The sequence below is a fragment of the Erinaceus europaeus genome, chromosome 16, assembly GCF_950295315.1.
Source record: "Erinaceus europaeus chromosome 16, mEriEur2.1, whole genome shotgun sequence".
Taxonomy (NCBI): domain Eukaryota; kingdom Metazoa; phylum Chordata; class Mammalia; order Eulipotyphla; family Erinaceidae; genus Erinaceus; species Erinaceus europaeus.
Genome location: NC_080177.1, coordinates 48,674,625 through 48,693,269, shown reverse-complemented (window position 1 = coordinate 48,693,269; position 18,645 = coordinate 48,674,625). Strand labels below are relative to the sequence as shown.

At 37.4% G+C, this 18,645-nt stretch overlaps 1 protein-coding gene and 1 long non-coding RNA gene across 3 annotated transcripts in view; one reads left to right on the top strand and one right to left on the bottom strand.

Annotated features, from left to right (window-relative positions):
• BUB1B (BUB1 mitotic checkpoint serine/threonine kinase B) overlaps positions 1-18,645 on the top strand; it is an 85,086-nt gene that overhangs the window by 57,728 nt on the left and 8,713 nt on the right. For both annotated transcript variants that reach the window (XM_007537329.2, XM_060175113.1), the window contains exons 10-19: positions 784-896; positions 1,401-1,516; positions 2,489-2,538; positions 4,012-4,072; positions 4,173-4,275; positions 9,249-9,523; positions 12,457-12,587; positions 13,117-13,260; positions 14,194-14,294; positions 17,256-17,405. In XM_007537329.2, the coding sequence (XP_007537391.1) occupies positions 784-896; positions 1,401-1,516; positions 2,489-2,538; positions 4,012-4,072; positions 4,173-4,275; positions 9,249-9,523; positions 12,457-12,587; positions 13,117-13,260; positions 14,194-14,294; positions 17,256-17,405 (1,244 nt within the window). The remainder of the gene's footprint in view (positions 1-783; positions 897-1,400; positions 1,517-2,488; positions 2,539-4,011; positions 4,073-4,172; positions 4,276-9,248; positions 9,524-12,456; positions 12,588-13,116; positions 13,261-14,193; positions 14,295-17,255; positions 17,406-18,645) is intronic.
• LOC132533456 (uncharacterized) overlaps positions 6,420-18,645 on the bottom strand; it is a 39,170-nt gene continuing 26,944 nt past the window's right edge. Inside the window, exons 3-4 of the long non-coding RNA XR_009545349.1 lie at positions 18,303-18,359; positions 6,420-6,740 (exon numbers count right to left, since the gene is read on the bottom strand). This is a non-coding gene — a long non-coding RNA (uncharacterized LOC132533456). The remainder of the gene's footprint in view (positions 6,741-18,302; positions 18,360-18,645) is intronic.

Here is an 18,645-nt window from a genome sequence, read left to right as displayed (position 1 = left end):
CAACTACTTGATGGTTTTACTCTTATAAGTAGAATATAAAGAATCAAAACATGTAAAAAAGAGAAAGTAGCCAGCCTGTCTGAGACTTTGGGAGAACTATGGTGGTTATCATTGGTGGTGTGGAAGCTTAGAACTTTGGTGGTGGGTGTGGTGTGCAACTATGCCCCTGTTATCTTAAAATCTTGCAAATCATTGTTAAACCACTAATAAAAAGTCATTTCATGGGAGTTGGGCGGTAGCACAGTGGGTTAAGCGCATGGCTTGAAGTGCAAGGACTGGCATAAGGATCCCAGTTCAAGCCCCCGGCTCCCCACCTGCAGGGGAGTTGCTTCACAGGCGGTGAAGCAGGTCTACAGGTGTCTTATCTTTCTCTCCCCCTCTGTCTTCCCCATCTCTCTCCATTTCTCTCTGTCCTATCTAACAACGATGACACCAATAACAACAACAACAACAATAACTATAACAACAATTTAAAAAAAGACAACAAGGTCAACAAAAGGGAAAATAAAAAAAATAAAAATAAGTAATTTCATCTCTTTACGTAAAATCATTCCAGCATTTTTTTCATTGCATTACAGTATTACTCAAACTCTACCTATGAGTTTGTCCCTGCCTTGTCTCTAATCTCATATTTTGTTTTTCCCTCTGTTGTTAGTGTGCCTCTCATATCAGCTTCATTTGTAATTATAACATATGCAAGAACATGAGCCCCCAAGATAGTTTCTGACAGAGTAAATTACTGTAAGGACTAATATTTCAGACAACATTATTTACTGCTTCTAGCCGAGCTACAGACCATTGCAGAGAAGAAAGCAGAAATGCAGAAACAGATTGAAGAGATGGAGAAAAAACTCAAAGAAATCCAAACGACTCAGCAAGAAAGAGCAGCTGATGAGGTCATTTTTTTTTTTTTTTTTTTAATGCACAAAGCTAGTTAGCACTTACTGAAACTTTTAAATATAGTCTTTTATAAAAAAAAAAAAGTATGTCTTTTGTAAAACTCATTCAGTTTCTGTTAGTTTCTTAGTTATTAGCAAAGTTGAGATTTATAATTTAACAGATGAATTAAATTGGAATTTGTGGCATGTGGTTTAACTAATATATTTTATTGACTTCTTAGTTGTGTTTCGAGTCATTGTCTTTTTACTTCTGTTTTTACTGTTTTTACTTTTTAGTCTCGTTATGTTCCATTAAACAGGGCTAACTAAAGAACTTCAGTATCTACTTGACACTTCAGTTCTAGTACCAGTTTATAGTAGGAATATAAATTATTGCAAAGAACTTTTATCAGTGTGACATTTTCTATGATTAGTGGGTATTTATGGGGGAAATACGATAAAACTAAATTTTGGAGTAAAAGCTTGAGGAGTATAATGATTTTGTTTATTTAATGCAAATAGCAAGAAGAAAGGATATCTACTACAGAGACAGATGGCCTGCAAATTGCTTCCAAGTCTGAGGAGATACCAGGAATGATTGTGTCTAATTTTGCTTGTCCAGTAAACTCTTGTGCAAGGTAGGACCAGTTGGTGGAAAGGACAATGCTTATAGGAGAGCATTTAGAGCCTCCTTCTATTATACTGATGTTTTTCTTTTGGTTTATTATTTTGTTAATTCTCTGTCAAAAACATTAGTTGATAAGGTAGGATAAGATACTGGCATTTTTAACTTTTTTTTTAACCAGAGCACTGCTCAGTTCTGGCTTATTGTGGTGGGGGGGGAGTTTTGAACCTGGGACTTTGGAGCCTCAGGCACGAGAATCTCTTTGCATAACTATTATGCTATCTACCCCGCCCTTTTAACTTTTGAAAATATTTTATTTATTTATTCACTTATTGGATAGAGAGGCAAAGAAAGAAAAACACCTGTAGCACTGCTTTACGACTCATGAAGCTTCCCCCAGCAGGTAGGGATCAGGGTCTTGAACTTGGGTCCTTGCACATGATAATATATGTACTCAACAGAGTGTACCACCACCCTGCCCCTCACATTTTCTAGTTTAAGTAAACTAATATGTAAAAAAAAATTAGATCAAATACGTGATATTTAAAATCAAGTCACACATTTCTTACACCAAAATATGACTACTACTAACACTGGTATATCTCTCTTTTAAATTGTTTTCTGAAAATGAGAATTTAACCATTTTGTAATCTGCTTATATTGTTAATGTAACATTTTATCAAATGTATTTCTACAACTGTTTTAATGACTGAAGGCTCCATCTTACAGAATTTATATTGACATTATTAGATTTTTTTTTCAAAATTTCTTTATTGAGGGATTAATGGTTTACAGTTGACAGCAAAACACAGTAGTTTGTACATGCATAACATTTCCCAGTTTTCCACATAACAATTAATCTAGACTTTGTTTTAATCTTAAAGTGAAGATTGCATTTAAGGGATTATTCTGTGGGACTACTGAGAATTAGGTCATTATTTTTGTGGGGACTAACCACATGTTTTAAAATATATTTTCTTCACAGGGAAGCTTCACTTGCGGAAAATATTTGGCAGGTACAACCTAATTCTAAATGTAAGTTGTATTTGATCATATCATGAAAAACTTGCTGATAACAAATGCATCTCTAATAAGTAGTAAATATTTTTCTTAATTGTGTTAGAGGAAATTTAAAGAAGAGGGTGGATGTTCAGCTTCATGGGGTGGGGTGGGGGATGGGAATGGTGGTGGGAATGGTGTTTATGTACTAAGTAAATAAATTTAAAAAAAGAAGACAGGAGACTAAGGAACTGTTTCTTTTAACTGTGGAATTTACTTATAAGCTTGTAATTCAAAACAGGATAGACATTTGAAAGACTGGTTTTATAAGATCTTTCAATGCTCTTAAATACTTGGTTTAAATTTATATTAATTGCCAAATCATCTTTCACTAAGCAAAGCCTTTCAGGAGTATTCAGCAGCCAAGACCAGAAAAGTGTCTTACTGTTTTGGAAGAAAAAAAGAAAAAAATTTAAGAGCTATTTTATTTTCAAATTTACTCTTTTCTGTTCATAAAAAGTTTTGTAAAAGTAAAATGGAATCTGACTAAGCTAATTCTAGCCACCATTTTATAGGTTAATGTTTATAGGCAGAAAGATATAATTGGCAAAAATCAGCATTTGAGTAAATAACTAGTTTCTTTATTTAAAAGAAAAAACAACTCAAGAGGCATTTCAAACACTCAAAGTATTTAGAATTGTGTTTAACAGTACCAATTCAAAGTTTCTTTAAAAAAAAAAAAGTGAAATATAAAACTTTGGGCCTGCATAGTAGATTACTTGGCTAGAGTACTGCGTTGCTGTGTGCACATTGTGGGTTCAGGCCCAGTCCCTACCACATCAGAGGAAATTTTGGTGTTGTGGTTTCTTTTCCCCTCTTTCTACCTCTGTGTTTGTGATATATATAATTATTACCAGGACCTTGTGATTCCATAATTCTGCTGCTCCTAGTGAGCTTTTTCCTTTCAATTTCAGATGAAAAGAAAAGGAAAACAACAGATACCTCAGCATTGCTTCACTGTTCATGGTACCTCTTGGTGCCATACAAGATGCTCCCATCTTGTGTTTGGGACGTGAACTTAGGTCCTTAAGCTTGATAAACTGTACATTCTACCTGATGAGATATCTCCTGGCCCTTGAAGTCATGCTTTTTAAAAGGAGCCTCCATTTTAGAAACATACTGAAATGTTGTGTTGAATTTAATTCAAAATAATTAGGAGTTGGGCTGGGTTGGGGAAGTAAAGTGGTAGAGAATATATTGGGTTGTCAGAAAAGCCATGACATATTTTTGCAAAGAAAAACAAAAAATACGACTTTTTTGACAACTCAATAGATGAAATGATTATCCTTGTTTAGCTGAATTTTGTTATTAAATTGTCTTTTATGTGTTTGAAATTGTTCATTAGAAAAATCATATTTTCTTTCAGCTTTTAAACCAAGGTATTGATTATTTATCCCAAACAGTAGAACTTTTATTCTTAAGACTAAACTCTGATGTCTCTGTTTATAGGTTCCAGTGCATCTTTCTCTATTTTTGATGAGTTTCTTCCTTCAGAGAAACAGAATACCAGGTTTGAGGGTTTTTTCTTTGTTTTGTTTTTAATGTGGATGATTTAGAAGATTTTTTTTCTGCATTAATGATAAAATGTTAATTGCATTGTTTTTATCCAGTCTTCCACATCCCACACAAGTTTCAGCCCTAAGAAGACCCCTGGCAATCCTCAAAACTTCAGAAAGCATCATCTCAAATGAGGAGCTGTCTCCAGATGTTTGTGTAAGGACCAGTATCACTAAATTAATATAGACTAATAAATGGTTCAATCACTTCTCACGAAAAATAGAGTTAAAATTAAAACTTGACTTAAGAAGAAGGAGATGCTCAACATCATTCTCAAAGACTGCAAATCAAATCCACAGTGCTACCACTAGAATGGTTATCATCAAAAAGACAAAAAAACAAGTGTTGGTGAGAATGTGGGGAAATTAGAACTGACATTGCTGGTGGGAATATAAAACTGTAGCCACTTGGTAACATTTGACACTTCTTCCGAATGTTACACATACAGTTATCATAGCCAATAATTTCCTCCTAGGTATATATTCTAGAGAACTGAAAATCATGTTCAGATAAAATTCTTGCTCATAAATGTTCATAGTTATATTACAGTAGCCAAAAGGGAGATACTGCAATGTCCATCCACTAATAGATGGATAAACAAGATATAAACTGCCAGACTTTTATTTTCTTTTTACAAATAAATTCCATGGCCTATCCTTACACTCTTTTCCCCTACCACTCACCCTTTTCCTCTCTGTTCTATTGCCAGTTTTCATTTTTTTTGTTTTGTTTTATTTTGTTTTAGCTGTTCATCAATTTTATATCATTATATTTTATACAAGTCTAAATTCTTCCAGTATTGTCTTTTTCCTTCTGACTTAATTTGCTTCTCATGCCTTTGGGTTTTTTCCATTCTGTCACAGATGACCAAGCTTCATCTTTTTTATAGCTAAGTAGCACTCCATTTTGTATGCATACTATATGTTCTTTATTTATTCTTCTATTAATGGGCACTTTTGTTGTTTTCATGTCTTAAAAAAGCTGCAATAAACATTAAGCTGGGGGTCTAGGCAGTGGTGCACCTGGTAGAGTGAACACACTATCATATTCAAGGACCTACGTTCAAGCCTCTGGTCCCAACCTTTAGGGGGAAGCTTCATGAGCAGTGCAGAATGGTATAGGTGACTCCCCTTCTCCCTTTTCTGTCGATTTCTCTCTGTCTCTATCCAATAAATAAATTAAATATTTAAAAAATTAAGATGCACAAACTTTGGTAATGTTGTTACATTCTTTGCATAGATACCCAGAAGTGAGATTGCTAAATTATATGGTAACAATTTTTAACTTCCTTGAAGAAGTTCTACACTGTCTTCCAAAATGGCTGCCTCAGTTTACATGGCTATCAACATTGCACAAGCATTTCTTTTTTTCTCACACCCTCACCAGCATTTGTTGTTCTTTTTGAGGTATACCAGTCTCACAGGTATGTGATAGTATTTCATCATGTTTTTGACTTGCATTCGTGAGTTCACTTTTCACATATGTGAACATCTGTTCAATCTCTGCTGAGATCAAGATAAAGCTTCCAGCAAGTGGCCTGGAGGATTGGTTGAGTGCACGTTTACCGTGTGCAAGGACTAGGTTCAAGTTCCTGGTCCTCATCTGCAGAGGGGATGCTTTATGAACAGTGAAGCAGTACTGCCGGTGTCTCTCTTTCTCACTCTTTCTCTTTATCTGACTCTCATCTCAATTTCTACCTGTCCTATCAAATAAAGACTATATTGGGGGGGGGGAGGGAGAATATGGCCCCAGGCATGGTAGATTCATTGTGCAGACACTGAGCACCAGCAGTAACCTAGGCAGTAAAAAATATATAAAATTTTATATATAAAATATATAAAGTTTCCAGAAACTCAGAGAAGCTTGGTGAGCCACTTATGACTGAAGGTGCTATGTTTCTAGGGATAGAGTCCAAACAAGTTGGTTTTGCTTTTTATACTTTCACATATAATTCTGATAGTCCATTGACGGCTAGGAAAAGTTCATTACATAGGCGAGTAACTCATGTTGTGTTCTGCCACGTGCGCTTAACCCGTTGCGCTACCACCTGACTCACATGTTGTGTTCTGGAGAATACAACCAGCGAGTGTGAAGGAGAGAAAGAAAGAGATATGACGGAGACTGACTTTGGTTCTAGGATCAGCTATTTAGGAACAATCTAAATTAGTAAAGGATTAATCTTTTGTTTGCCTCTTTTATGGCTGTCTAACTGAATTTTGTTAGTAGATTGCTACTAGAAATTGTTACATAAAAATATTTTAAATGTTTAACCAGTAGTGTTTATACAACATGCATTAAAAAAAATTTTTTTTATTTATAAAAGAAACATTTTTTAAAGGGTACAACTCCACACAGTTCCCACCACCAGAACTCCATATCCCGTCCCCTCCCCTGATAACTTTACTATTCTTTATCCCTCTGGGAGTGTGGGCCCAGGGTTATTATGGGGTTTAGAAGGTGGGAGGTCTGGCTTCTGTAATTGCTTCCCCGCTGAACATGGGTGTTAACAGGTCGATCCATACTCCCAGCCTCTTTCTTTCCCTAGTGAGGTGGGGTTCTGGGGAAGCACATATTGGTGGGGTCGTCTGGTTGGCATCATGTTAGCATCTGGAACCTAGTGGCTAAAAAAAGAGTTAACATATAAAGCCAAAGAAATTGTTGACTAATCATGAATGTAAAGGCTGGAATAGTTCAAATGAAGAGTTAGTATGCCTGTTTTAGTTATATTCCAAAGAGCCCATGTCTATACTAGTTTTTTTTTTTTTCCCCTGAGCCTGACATCTGATAAGCAGGTAGATCCAAGTTATTGTCTGGGGAGATGATGTCATGGCTGGAAAAAGGGCTAAAAAGCTGGATCACGGAAGAGAGTAGCTTCCAAATATGGGAAAGGTGTATAAATATTGTTGACTGTAAACCCTATTGATTTGATCTGATCTGGGGCCCATATTCAGCTTAGGAGCCTATGTGATCTCTGCATTCCTGTAGATCTGAACTCACATTCTGTGGTCATGAGTAGGAATGTTCCAAGCTGCTCCAGTTTCAGGACCCATCTTCCTCAGGTGTAGCATAGAGTATGTTGTCCAGCCTCCCTTTGGAAGATGAAACAATCTCTACCATTGTTGATCCACGAGGGCAAGGTCCTATAGGGACCCACTTAAGGGTCTATTGTGTTGTTCCTTATAGATATGACTGGTAACAATGGAGAAAGGGATCTATTTGAGGTCTAGGCCCATCATGTCTGGGAATCTCAGGACTCCCTGACTAGGGCAAGTTTTACTTTAGTTTTACAATGCTTTTACTGTCTGTTGTATCCTATAGGTAGATTTTAAGTATATATCACATTGGCAATGATATAGAAAATTAATATCTAATATCCACAAGGGTTTAATGAAATAGTCACTTTTGTAAACTGCAGGTAAATGTATAAGATGGTGTAGCCTCTTAGGGTAGCTAGCAAATATGTACACAAAATCTTAATGTTTATAACTTTTTGGCCTGTTAATTCCACTTTTAGGAATTATTCCTAAAAGAAAATTGAAGTATTCCCAAAGATTTCATATATAACATGTTTAAAGTAGTTTTATAATATTAAAAAATGGGGAATTACCCAAATATATTAACTCCTGATAGACCCATACTTTGACCATCATGTTCTTTAAAAATTTTTAGTAATACAGAAAATATGCTTAAAATACATGGAAGATTTAAAACAAATAAATAAAGATAAATACATAGAAGAAAGTAATATAAACTAGCACATATGCTTTAGTTTCATTTAAGTCCTCCTTTTTAAATGCATAGAACATGTATTTGCTTGTGTCTTAATGTATAGAATAATATCAGTCACCTTTCAAGAGTAGTAATTAATATATAGAGAGAAGGTCAAGTGTAGGAGGAAGACTTTCAAGCTGTATACATATATTTTAAAAAATTTTTTATATTTATTTTCCCTTTTGTTGCCTTAGTTGTTTTTCATTGTTGTTGTAGTCATTGATGTTATTATTGTTGGATAGGACAGAGAGAAATGGGGAGAGGAGGGGAAGACAAGGGGAGAGTAAGATAGACACCTGTAGACCTGCTTCACTGCCTGTGAAGCGACTCACCTGCAGGGAGCTGAGGGCTTGAACCGAGATCCTTATGCCAGTCCTTACGCTTTGTGCCACCTGCGCTTAACCCGCTGTGCTACCACCCGACTCCCTACATATATTATTTTTAAAGACAAAAACATTTTGAATATTTTAAAGTTAATTTCACTACTGTTGTTATTTTTACCAGAACTTTACTTAGCTCTAGTTTATGGTGGTGCTGGAGATTGTGCCTAGGGCCTCAGAGCCTCAGGCATGAAGATGCTTTTGTTTTCTACTATGACCTTGAGTTATTTTTAAGAAATAGAAGTTAGGGGCAGAGATATATCATACAAGGTAGAGTGCTTGTCTTGCCATGCGTGTAGCTCAGTTTCAAGCTCTGGCACCAGGGGGAAGGAAGCTTTAGTATCTGTCTCCTTGTCTTTCTACCTGAGTGAAAAAGTTGACCCAGGAGCAGTGAAATTGCACATGCTCAAGGCCCTTGCTCTGAATAAAAACTAAAAAAAGAAAAAAAAAGTTAAATAAAATGTATGTAGCTTAAAGACTTTAAAAGCTGTGGTTCAGAAGGTGGTGCAGTGGGTAAAACATGAGACTCTCAAGCATGAGGTCCTGAGTTCAATCCCTGGCAGCATATGTACCAGAGTGATGTTTGGTTCTTTTTCTCTCTCCTTCTGTCTTTCTCATTAATAAATAAATAAAATCTTAAAAACAAAAAAAAACTTTAAAAGTTAAGTGTTTAGCAGATTGTCATTGTTTACTAAGTTGAAGCTAGAAGAAAATATAATTTGTCTAATATTTTTTGTTTGTGTGGTGAGTCCTCACAGTATTGTTTTTGATGAAATAGTTTGTTTTCATTATACAAAACCTATTTTAAAGTTAATGACATGTTTTTTTACAGTTGTCTTTCCCTAGAGAATCTGACAAGATACTTCTGTATGCCCTGTGTTGAAAATCATTTATCTAGTGGTGTTTCTAAATAAAAAGGAGGGTCTGATCACATGTTCTTTCAAATATTTCAGCCAAACTTTTTCGTTTTTATTTCAGCATGAATTTACAGGAATTGAGCCTTTGAGTGAAGATGCTATTATCACAGGCTTTAGGAATGTAACTCTTTGTCCTAACCCAGAGGACACTTGTGATTTTGCTCAAGCAGCTCGTTTTGTATCCACTCCTTTTCATGAGATACTGCCCTTGAAGGATCTCCCTTCTGATGCTGGGAAGCTCCTACAGGAAGAGGAGCTGGATGCCAAGACCGATGAGGACCAGCACAGTGCTTGTGGCACTAGATATAATCCAACTCTCAGCATCAAGAAACTGAGGTGATGCTGGCTAAAGATAACACACGCCAGATGTTGTTTGTGCTCTTACTCTATGTGCTTGTCAATTACAGTGATCACTTATGAAGTTCTTACTGTCACATAGGTTCTGTGCTAAGTGCTTACATGACAATAAGACTCCCTTAGGGAAAGTGTCAGTGGGATTTAGTGAGTGATTTGAATATGAAGATTAAAAGATGTTCTGATAGTTATAAACCTAAGAGTCCCAGAAGGATTTTGACAAAGTATACCTGATTGAGAGAGAAGACATTTACTTTTCCTGTAATTTGAATTAAAATAACAGAGAATAACTTGATACTAATCTCAAATAGGCAACTAGAGATGTACTTTGTAAATGTGTCTTTTGAGGGAATCCAGCGGTAGTGCAGCAGGTTAAGTACACATGGTACAAAGCGCAAGGACCAGGGTCAAGCCCCCCGGCTCCCCACCTGTAGGGGAGTCGCTTCACAAGTGGTGAAGCAGGTCTGTAGGTGTCTGTCTTTCTCTCCCCCTCTCTGTCTTCCCCTCCTCTCTTTCTCTCTGTCCTATCCAACAACGACAACATCAGCAACAATAACTACAACAACAATGGAAACAACGAGGGTGACAAAAAGGAAATAAATAAATATAAAAAAAACATTTAAGGTTTGAGCCCCTGGCTCCCCACCTGCAGGGGAGTCGCTTCACAGGTGGTGAAGCAGGTCTGCAGGTGTCTCTTTCTCCCTCTCTGTCTTCCCCTCCTCTCTCCATTTCTCTCTGTCCTATCCAACAACGATGATATCAATAACAACAATAATAACTACAGCAACAATAAAAAAAATTTTTTTAAGTGTCTTTTGATAGGTAAACCTTATGACTGGGTTTAGGGGAATAGCACAAAGAGCCAGGGGCTGAGACTAGTCATCTATTCATATTTAAAAATATACCAGGTTAAGTGCACATAGTATGAAGCTCAAGGACTGTCACAAGGATCCTGGTTCAAGCCCCTGGCTCCTCACAGCAGGGGGGTGGTGGTGGGGAGGTTACTTCACAAGTAGTGAAGCAGATCTGCTGGTGTCTTTTTCTCCCCCTCTCTCAATTTCTCTCTGTCCTAACCAATTTAAAAAAAAAAAAAAAAAGGATAAAATGGCTTCCAGGAGCAGTGGATTTGTAGTGCTAGTACTGAGCCCCAGCAATAATCTTGCAAAAAACAAAATAAATAAATAAATAAATAAATGTGTGTGTGTATATATATATGGGCTGGGTGGTGGTGTGCCTGGCTGAATGTACATGTTACAGTGCACAAGGACCCAAGTCCAAGCCCCCAGTCCCACCTGCAAAGGGAAAGCTTTGTGAGTGGTGATGGTCTACAGGTATCTCCTTCTCTTTCCCTCTATATTTTCCCCTACCCTCGTGGTTTCTGGCTGTCTCTATCCAATAAATAGAGATAATTTTTTAAAAATTAGAAAAATAAAATAACTTTAAAAGCAAAAAATTAAAAAATAGTTTTTCACTGCTGGGGAAATAGCAATATGCAGAATGTAAAACTTTCATATCAGAGGCTCCCAGTTTGAGTTTCAGCAGTACATGTATGCTTCCCTCTATCTTGCTAATATGTAATATAGCTTTTAAAAATAGATCAAAAGTCTACTTTTTGGAATTATTCTCTTAACTTGTTGATTTGTGCCTTTAATTGGGAAAAAATAGCTCACCTAGATAATTTGCCTTTGCTGTGCATGCATGCTACCCAAATTTGAGTCAGGTCCACTCTGCACTGGAGGAAGCTTTAGAGCTAGCACAGTGGTTATACAAAAGATTTTCATGCCTGAAGTTACGAAGTCCAGAGTTCAGTACCACCGTAAGCCAGAGCTGAGCAGCACTCTAGTTTAAAGAAAAGAAAAAAGAATTTCAGAAATGTCATGCTAAACATTGCTTGTCAATCAGGGTAGATAAAATAATATAGATTCTTTTTATGTTCTTTTTCTTTTTTTACTAGAGCACTGCTCAGCTCTGGCTTAATGATGGTGTGGGCAAATTGAACCTGGGACTATGGAGTCTCAAGCATGAGACTGTTTCCATAACCATTATGCTATCTACCCCTACCTAATAATCTAGATTCTAACTAAGTTTCTGGGGAAAATAAATGGTCTTTTTTCACTTACTTTATTTTTTTACGAGACTACTCCTTACCTCTGGCTTATAGAAGTGCCAGGGTTTGAACATGGAACTTCAGAGAATCAGACACAAAATCCTTTTTTGCATAATCGCTATGTTATTTTACCTAAAAGTGTTTTTTTTTTTTTAAATAAATAAATAAATGACGGAGTCAGGCAGTAGCACAGCGGGTTAAGCGCATGTGGCGCAAAGTGCAAGGACCAGCATAAGGATCCCAGTTCCAGCCCCTGGCTTCCCACCTGCAGAGGAGTTGCTTCACAGGTGGTGAAGTACGTCTGCAGGTATCTATCTTTCTCTCCCCCTCTCAGTTTTTCCCTCCTCTCTCCATTTCTCTCTGTCCTATCTAACAACAACGACATAAATACCAACAATAACTACAACAACAATAAAAAAAACAAAGGCAACAAAAGGGAAAATAAATATTAAAAATAAGTAAATGACAATATTGCATATTAAACAAAATTATAATACAAGATTCTGGAAGGTAGCTCAGCAAATAAGTGCATGTCTGAATATATGTAAGACCTTGGATTTGATCCCCAGTTCCATATGGAAGAACTATGGGCATCACTAAGGATCTTCATGGGAGGTGGAGTGTCTTGGTGTGTCTCCTTGTATCTCTTTCAAAATATATTGGGGAGATTGGGCTAAGTAGTCATTTTAGCAAAATTGCCTAAGGAAAAAAAACTCTAGGTTCATTCCTAAGCACTGCATAAAAATAAATAACAAATGGAATTAGTGTATATTATCTCTTTGATAGTTGACTCTTATGTTTTTTTCAGCCCAATAATTGAAGACAGCCGTGAAGCCACACACTCATCTGGGTTCTCTGGGTCTTCTTCCTCAGTTACAAGTACTTCCTCCATCAAATCTCTTCAAATTCCTGAGAAACTGGAGCTTACTGAGATTGCAGGTAGGTTCCTATATACTACATATCAAATTGAGGTGCATGTTTTTCTTCTCTAGAAGATTTGTTATAAATTGTCAACTTTTTTTTTGAAGATTGTATTTATTAATAAGAAAGGTAGGAAGAGAGAGAAAAAAGAACCAGATATCATTCTGGTACATGTGCTGCTGGGGATTGAACTTAGGACCTCAAGCTTGAGAGTCAGCTGGTTTATCTACTGTACCACCTCCTGGACCACTATTGTCAACTTTTTTTTTTTTATCAGAGCACTGCTCATTTCCGGCTTATGGTGTGTGGAGGACTAAACCTGAGACTTTGGAGCCTCAGGCACGAGAATCTTTTTGCATAACCATTAAGCTACCAACCCCCATCCCTATTGTCAACTTTTTATATTATATTCATACTCAGTAAACATAGCATCTATAAAGATTGTGACTAGTGTTATTGGGTTAACTATGTTGATTGTGCTATCTTGGTTTTATTCCTCCTCTTTTTTTAGACTTAGGGTGATGTGTTTTTGATTCTTTTTCTCCAGATAACCCTACTCAATCACCTTGGTGTTTGCAGTATCGAAGGCAATTACTACTAAAATCCTTTCCAGAGTTGAATGCCACTGCAGAGTTTTTTGTAAGAGACAAGCCAATGCCCAAGTTGGAGATAGAGATGGAAATTGATTTAGGTAAGTCATTGAGCACATGTACTTTCAAGTATGGTATTATACCAAGAAGTGCCATTTATATTTGGACTTGATACTTTAACACTATCAATTCTAGTAATTAGTTATTCTGTCTAATTCTACATTGCATTTAATTTTAGCATTATAGAAGTTGACACATCAGGAGTCGGGCGGTAGCGCAGCGGGTTAAGTGCATGTGGCGCAAAGCGCAAGGACTGGCGAAAGGATCCCGGTTCAAGCCCCCGGCTCCCCACCTGTAGGGGAGTTGCTTCACAGGTGGTGAAGCAAGTCTGCAGGTGTCTTTCTCTCCCCCTCTCTGTCTTCCCCTCCTCTCCAATTCTCTCTGTTCTAGCCAACAACCAACAACGATGACGTCATCAACAACAACAATAACTACAACAACAACAAGGGCAACAAAAGGGAAAATAAATAATAATAATAATAATAAAAGAATTTGACACATCAATAAGTTCATTTCCCAGTAGTAATAACAACTCTGTCCTTCCCTCTTGGTCTTTAACAAATGATTTTTATTTTATTTATTTATTTTTTTACCAGAGCACTGATCAGCTCTGACTTATGGGCTTATGGTGGTGTGGGGGATTGAACCTATGACTTCGGAGCCTCAGGCATGACAGTCTGTTTTGCATAACCATTATGCTATCTAGCCCCACCCTTTAACAAATGATTTTGAAAAGTATTCTAGATGTGCCTCTTAACCCTTAAACCAGGAAGTAAAATTTAGGAACTGTTTTTTGTTTGTTTGTTTTAACCAGAGCACAGCTCAGCTCTGGCTTATGGTGGTGTCGGGGATTGAACCTAGGACTTCAGAGCCTCGAATGAAAATCTCTTTGTATAACTGTTATGCTGTCTACCCCCACCCAAGGAACTGTTTGTTCATAATGATTTTTAAATGGAGTCCAACCTTCTCAACAGGTGATGAGAATTACTATATTAAAGAAGAATATGTAATATGTGAAGATTACAAATTATTCAGGGTGGTTTCCAGAAACTCCACAGAATTAACTATAATAAAGGTAGGACTGATTCTTTATTATTTTAGTTACATTATAAGTGATGGGGGTTGAGCTTACAACTGTAGCCCCTTCAGGCCATCAAGTCTTTCTAGTAGTCTTCATTGTAATAATAGTTTCATCTGTTGGAAGTCAGTAACCTATCAGGAAATCAGTTACCACTGTAGGTCAGCATCAGACAGGAAAGGTGAGAGACCTTCGTGTCAACTTCCGATATATTCTAATATATTAAGTATTTTATCAGTTTGCTTGCCCCAGTTAAATAGGTTACACTTGATGCTTCCTAGGTATACAGTGTCTGTCAACTTGAAATTTCTGTTCACTGTCATCCTAGACAGTAAAATCTTTCCAAAAATGCCTGTTTTCTTGGATGCCATTTTTTCCCCTCCTTGCTTGACTTAAAACACATATTTTGATAGCTTCCTGAGAAAGGGTGCATGGGTATATACCTTTTTTTTAAGCCTTCCATGTCAGAATTTTTTTAAAAAATTATTTATTGGGGGATTAATGTTTTACAATCAGCAGTCAATACAATAGTTTGTACATGCATAACATTTCCCAGTTTCCCACATAACAGTACAACCCCCACTAGGTCCTCTGCCATCATGTTCCAGGTCAGAAAAATTTTTATTCAACACTTATTTTTCTAATTTTTTAAAAATTATCTTTATTGGGGCTGGGCAGTGGCACACCTGGCTAAGCGCACATGTTACAGAGTGCAAGACCCAGGTTTGAGCCCCCATCCCCACCTGCAGAGGGAAAGCTTCTCGAGTGGTGAAGCAGGGCTGCAGGTGTCTCTCTGTCTCTCTCCTCCCTATCACCCCCTTCCTTCTCAATTTCTGGCTGTCTCTATCCAATAAGTAAATAAAGATAATTTTAAAAAAAAGTTATCTTTATTTATTGGATAGAGACAGCCAGAAACCAAGAGGGTAGGGGAAACAGAAGGGAGATACCTGTAGCTTCACCACTCACAAAGCTTTCCTCCTGCAGGTGGGGACTGGGGGCTTGGATTTGGGTCCTTGTGCACTGTAACATGTGCACTCAGCCAGGTACACCACCACCCAGCCCCTTTATTTATTTACTTATTTATTTATTTTGCCTGCAGGGCTATTGCTGGGGCTCAGCGCTAGCACTACAAATCCACTGCTCCTGGAAGCCATTTTATCCTTTTTTTTTTTTTTAAATTGGTTAAGACAGAGAGAAATTGAGAGGAGGAGAAAAAGATAGACACCAGCAGACCTGCTTCACTACTTGTGAAGTAATAGTCTTTTTACTAGGAGTTTTGTTTCATTTGCAAAAACTCCTTTTTACTCTCTGAATTTCCTTTATGTTGCATTCTGTGCTTCATTGCAAAGATGAAATATTCCTTGATTCTCTGAGTCTATTAGTGGTGCTATAATTGTTTTTCTCTGCATCATCTATTTACTTTTGTCTATTTTGATTTATTTCATGTTAGAAAGTTCAAGTTTGTGACTGTTCAAAGTATGGAACTCTGAAAATGAATTGACTTTTTTTTTTAAAGATTGTATTTATTTATTTATGAGAAAGATAGGAGGGAGAGAGAACCAGATATCACTCCGGCACGTGTGCTGCCAAGGATTGAACTGGGGACCTCCTGCTTGAGAGCCCAATGCTTTATTCCTGGGCCACTTGACAGTTCTTCTTTATTAAGGGGGTAATCTTTCCAGTTACAAACCTTGCTGTAGGATGATCTCCTTGGCTTTTTTTTTTTTTTTTTTAAACCTTGGTATTTGGGTCTTTTGTCTTAAGTTGATCCAGGCCCTCAGAGAAAACTTCTAATTTCCTGCCTGGAACATGTAAGCCTTACTGTTAGGTTTTTGAAAACCAAGTAAGGAAATTAGTTTAAAGTGGAGGAACAGGAATGTCCATCTTAAAGTTTGATCTAGAACTCTGTTTCTCTTCCCCATGTGGTATTTACAATCCTCAGCAGTGCCTGATACCCTCTGTCACAGCACCCTGCTTTGTTTCTAGGATAAACGCCAGGTGTTTAGGAATGGAGAGAGGTAGATGCTAAGTTGGGCAATAGGAGGAGGATGATTCTGAGGTCTACTTTATTTAGCACAGTTCATCTACCCCTGTTTTTTTTTTTTTTGCTGTACCTTCTCCTATTATATATAATTGGTGCCACCTTTTTTATACTGTAGAAAATGACCTAGGTCCTGGTGGTGGAGCACAAATTACCACACACAGGACCTGGGTTTGAGCCCCTGGTCCTCACCTGCAGGGGGAAAGCTCCATGAGTGGCGAAGCAGGTCTGCTGGTGTCTCTCTGTTTCTCTCTGTCTGTCTGTCTCTCTCTCTAGCTCTCCCTTCCCTCTTTGATTTCTGGCTGTCCCTATCTAATAAATGAAAACAATAAAAAAAGAGAGAGAGCATAAATTTGTTGCCCTCAACCTAATATCCTTCCCTCCCCTCCCCTTCCCTCCCTTCTCCCCCCTTTCTCTCCCCTCCCCTTCCCTTTCCTTTCCTCTTCCTATCTCTCCCTCTTTCTTTTCTTTCTTTCCTTCCTTCCTTCCTTCCTTCCTTCCTTCCTTCCTTCCTTCCTTCCTTCTTTCTTTCTTTCTTTCTTTCTTTCTTTCTTTCTTTCTTTCTTTATTTCTTCTTTCAGATAGAGACAGGAGGAAATTGAGTTGGAGGGGGGAGAGAGAGAGAGACCTGCAGCACAATTTAACCATTTGTAAAGCTTCCCTCCTACAGATGGGGACTAGGGGCTAGAACCTGGGTCCTTGTGTATTGTAATGTGCACACTCAACCAGGTGTCCACTATTAGAATCTACTTTCCTTGGGTCTGCTAAATGTATTTTTATATTTTATTCTGTTTCCTGCTTTTAGACTCTGTTGCTCCTATGCCTTTTAAGATGTTCCTTTACTGTTTCTTTTCAGGTTTTAGTCTGTCATCCATAACCACAGGTTCTAATTATTTTTAAAATATGATTTGTTGTAGGTTTCTTCTCAACCAGTTACATGGGACTTTTATATTAATCTCAAATTAAAGGAACGCTTGAATGAGGAGTGTGATGATTTATGTAATTGCTATCAGTATCAAGATGGTTCTATCATATGGTACCAATATAGGAACTGCTTCAGTCTTCAGGTTTGCAGTAATATAAAACTACATAATTTTAAGTTTTCAAGTAGATAAGTTTGTGTCATTTAACAAAGGAATACAGGATAAAATTGTTACTGTTTTAGAAATAGTCGGTTGGGGGCTGGGCAGTGGTGCACCAGGTTAAGTGTACATACTACAAAGCTCAGGGACCAGCACAAGGATCCTGGTTCGAGTCCTTGGCTCTCTACCTGCAGGGGTCACTTCACAAATGGTGGAGCAGGTCTGCAGGTATCTTTCTCCCCCTCTCTATCTTCCCTTCCTCTCAATTTCTCTCTGTCATAGTGTAGGCACCGAGCCCCAGCAATAATCCTGGAGACAAAAAAAAAAAAAAAAGAAAGAAAGAAAGAAAAATGAAATAAATCAGTGAATTTTATGTTAGAAATATTAATCATTTTATTTTCCCAGGAATTATTTGACCAAGAATCTCTTTGGTATTTTTAAACTGTTTATTATGTCAATTTTCAAGCACATATACAAGCAGGCAGAATTGTGTGATGATCTAGTCGTACAGTTATGATAACCTTCAGCTCATGGCCTCTCAATACAAATTTCTGGTCTTATAATTCCAGCTTTTTTTTTTTTTTTCTCGTGTCTGTTTTCTGTACCTGCTCATCTTCTAATTGTGTTTTTTACCTGTTAGTATGTTTTGGAATTTTTGTCTTGAAAGCTGGGCACAAATAGTGAAAGGAGTTGCTGTAAATAGGCCTTTACTAGCCTGGTGCCTGGATAGTAGCCTGCCTGGGTCCCCTGGGAGTTTTTATTGGCAGACATATTTACACTGAGCCTCCACTTGTCAGAGTTCAGGTTTTTCTACTCTGCTACTGGTTCCCTGAACAGCTTTTGTGCGAGCTTAACTCCAGTGAGCTATGATTCAGTATTTACCATTCTCTCTGGTCTTGGCACTGGTTTGCCCTGTGTCCTCATCTTCTCTTATGGATCCTAGAAAAGTTGAAAAACTACTGATTTTTTATTATTCCATTAAATGCTTACAAATAATATTATAGGAAAGCAGAGATAAAGAGAAACTACAGAGTAGCCACAGATCGTAGTAGAGAACAGAATACAGATCAATAGTCAGTAAGATATTGAATTTAAAAACAGCCACACCAGCTTTTTAAAAATGAGTTTTCTGAGGCCCAGGTGGTGGCATACCCAATTAAGCACACATAGTAATGTGTGTAAGGACCTGAACCAGGATCCGGGTTTGTGCCCCTAGCTCCCAACT